Genomic DNA, 2,500 nt, shown 5'->3' with positions numbered 1-2,500 from the left:
AGATAGATAGATAGATAGATAGATAGATAGATAGATAGATAGGAGATAGATAGATAGGAGATAGATAGGAGATAGATAGATAGATAGATAGGAGATAGATAGATAGATAGGAGATAGATAGATAGATAGATAGATAGATAGATAGATAGATAGATAGATAGGAGATAGATAGATAGATATATAGATAGATAGGAGATAGATAGATAGATAGGAGATAGATAGGAGATAGATAGATAGATAGATAGATAGGAGATAGATAGATAGATATATAGATAGATAGGAGATAGATAGATAGATAGGAGATAGATAGGAGATAGATAGATAGATAGATAGATAGATAGATAGATAGATAGATAGGAGATAGATAGATAGGAGATAGATAGATAGATAGATAGATAGATAGATAGATAGATAGGAGATAGATAGGAGATAGATAGATAGGAGATAGATAGGAGATAGATAGATAGATAGATAGATAGGAGATAGATAGATAGATAGATAGATAGATAGATAGATAGGAGATAGATAGATAGATAGGAGATAGATAGATAGATAGGAGATAGATAGATAGGAGATAGATAGATAGATAGATAGATAGATAGATAGATAGATAGATAGATAGATATATAGATAGATAGGAGATAGATAGATAGATAGATAGGAGATAGATAGGAGATAGATAGATAGATAGATAGATAGATAGATAGATAGATAGATAGATAGATAGGAGATAGATAGATAGGAGATAGATAGATAGATAGATAGATAGATAGATAGATAGATAGGAGATAGATAGATAGATAGGAGATAGATAGGAGATAGATAGATAGATAGGAGATAGATAGATAGGAGATAGATAGGAGATAGATAGATAGATAGATAGGAGATAGATAGGAGATAGATAGATAGATAGGAGATAGATAGATAGGAGATAGATAGATAGATAGATAGATAGATAGATAGATAGATAGATACAGAGAATCCACAGCACTCCAGCATAGTAAAAAAGCTCAATAAGTTGTGTTTATTCAGTCAGTTCATAGCGCAACGTTTCAGTGATTCTGTCACCATTTTCAAGCGTGAATACATGGTACAAAACTCAGGTATATATATATACAAAGCACAACATAGGATTGGGGAAATTGTGATTACTAATTGAAAACATTCATCAGGTAGGTCACATGGGTTGCTTCCTGCTGGAGTTTAACCCTTTGTGAGTAGTGCAGAAAGTGATATTGTGACATATTCTATAAAAAAACCTGAAATATAGAAACAAGTTTCACTGATCACAGTAATTCATAAAAGTTCACTTTTGCCTATAGTGTCCGTTCCCCCCTGGAAGGGTTAATTCACCACTTGGATGTTGTCTGAGTTGTCCTCCAGCCTGTGATATCACACGTAGATGGGCTGTAGTGAGGTTGCTGGATGTCCGATCACATTACAAGAGATTTGTATAGTTACACAGGCTCCTGGGTTTTCATGTCAGCATTGGACATCAAAAGACATGCTGCGGATGGCAGGCTTTCATCCCTGTGAGAGGAGAACGTCTCCAGATCCTTTGCACATAGCCTCCGCCCTCCTCTGGCCTCTCCAGGCCAAATGGTAAGAAAACGCATTGTGTGAATACCTCCCAAAGTATGCCAACATCCAGATGAAGTATAGGGAATGAAGCAGAAGAACGGACATCTCAGGGACGTGCTTCGTGGTGAACACCCTGTCCAGTGGATCATGGATCTGTAAAGACAGTAAATCAAGGTTAGTATATGTGTGTACCATGTGATATACTTTGCCCCTACTTTAAGTGGAGGAGTCTTTCACCTTAACATATCATTATTTAACCCCATAGGACCCAGGGCTTCTAATTTATAGATTTATTCCAACTCCTTCTTTTTTAACTGCATTTGTCTATTCCCCCATATTTCAGTGGTGGGATCCTGTCCACAATCATCACTATGGGATCTCTCAGTGTGACTCATGGCAGCACATGCTTGGATACCGCCAGCTCCGTGCCTTGTCTCCGCACTGTGTATCCGTGCTGTGTGAACATGGTTCTTAAATCATTGATTGTTTCCCCCCCGTATACTCTCTGACAGGGGCCACAATACATATATTATGGGGGGGCGGACAGAGGGGCCATCTATAAGTGGGGGGGGGGACAATACATATATTATGGGGGGGGCGGACAGAGGGGCCATCTATAAGTGTGGGGGGGGGGGGACAGAGGGGCCATCTATAAGTGTGGGGGGGGGACAATACATATATTATGGGGGGGGACAGAGGGGCCATCTATAAGTGTGGGGGGGGCAATACATATATTATGGGGGGGCGGACAGAGGGGCCATCTATAAGTGTGGGGGGGGACAATACATATATTATGGGGGGGGCGGACAGAGGGGCCATCTATAAGTGTGGGGGGGGACAATACATATATTATGGGGGGGGCAGACAGAGGGGCCATCTATAAGTGTGGGGGGGGGACAATACATATATTATGGGGGGG

General features: G+C 39.9%; 2 protein-coding genes across 2 annotated transcripts in view; one reads left to right on the top strand and one right to left on the bottom strand.

Moving 5' to 3' along the window:
* LOC138784240 (uncharacterized) overlaps window positions 1-2,047 on the bottom strand; it is a 7,406-nt gene extending 5,359 nt beyond the window's left edge. The window contains exons 1-2 of the mRNA XM_069959745.1: window positions 1,997-2,047; window positions 1,628-1,734 (exon numbers count right to left, since the gene is read on the bottom strand). Coding sequence (XP_069815846.1) covers window positions 1,628-1,734; window positions 1,997-2,047 — 158 coding nt within the window. The remainder of the gene's footprint in view (window positions 1-1,627; window positions 1,735-1,996) is intronic.
* Window positions 1,529-2,500, top strand: part of SMARCD3 (SWI/SNF related BAF chromatin remodeling complex subunit D3) — a 201,957-nt gene continuing 200,985 nt past the window's right edge. Inside the window, exon 1 of the mRNA XM_069959599.1 lies at window positions 1,529-1,755. The gene's annotated coding sequence lies outside the window, so the exon portion shown is untranslated. The remainder of the gene's footprint in view (window positions 1,756-2,500) is intronic.

This window comes from Dendropsophus ebraccatus, chromosome 2 (genome assembly GCF_027789765.1).
Source record: "Dendropsophus ebraccatus isolate aDenEbr1 chromosome 2, aDenEbr1.pat, whole genome shotgun sequence".
NCBI lineage: Eukaryota > Metazoa > Chordata > Amphibia > Anura > Hylidae > Dendropsophus > Dendropsophus ebraccatus.
The sequence above is the reverse complement of the archived record's forward strand: the minus strand, read 5'-3'. Positions and strand labels throughout refer to the sequence as shown.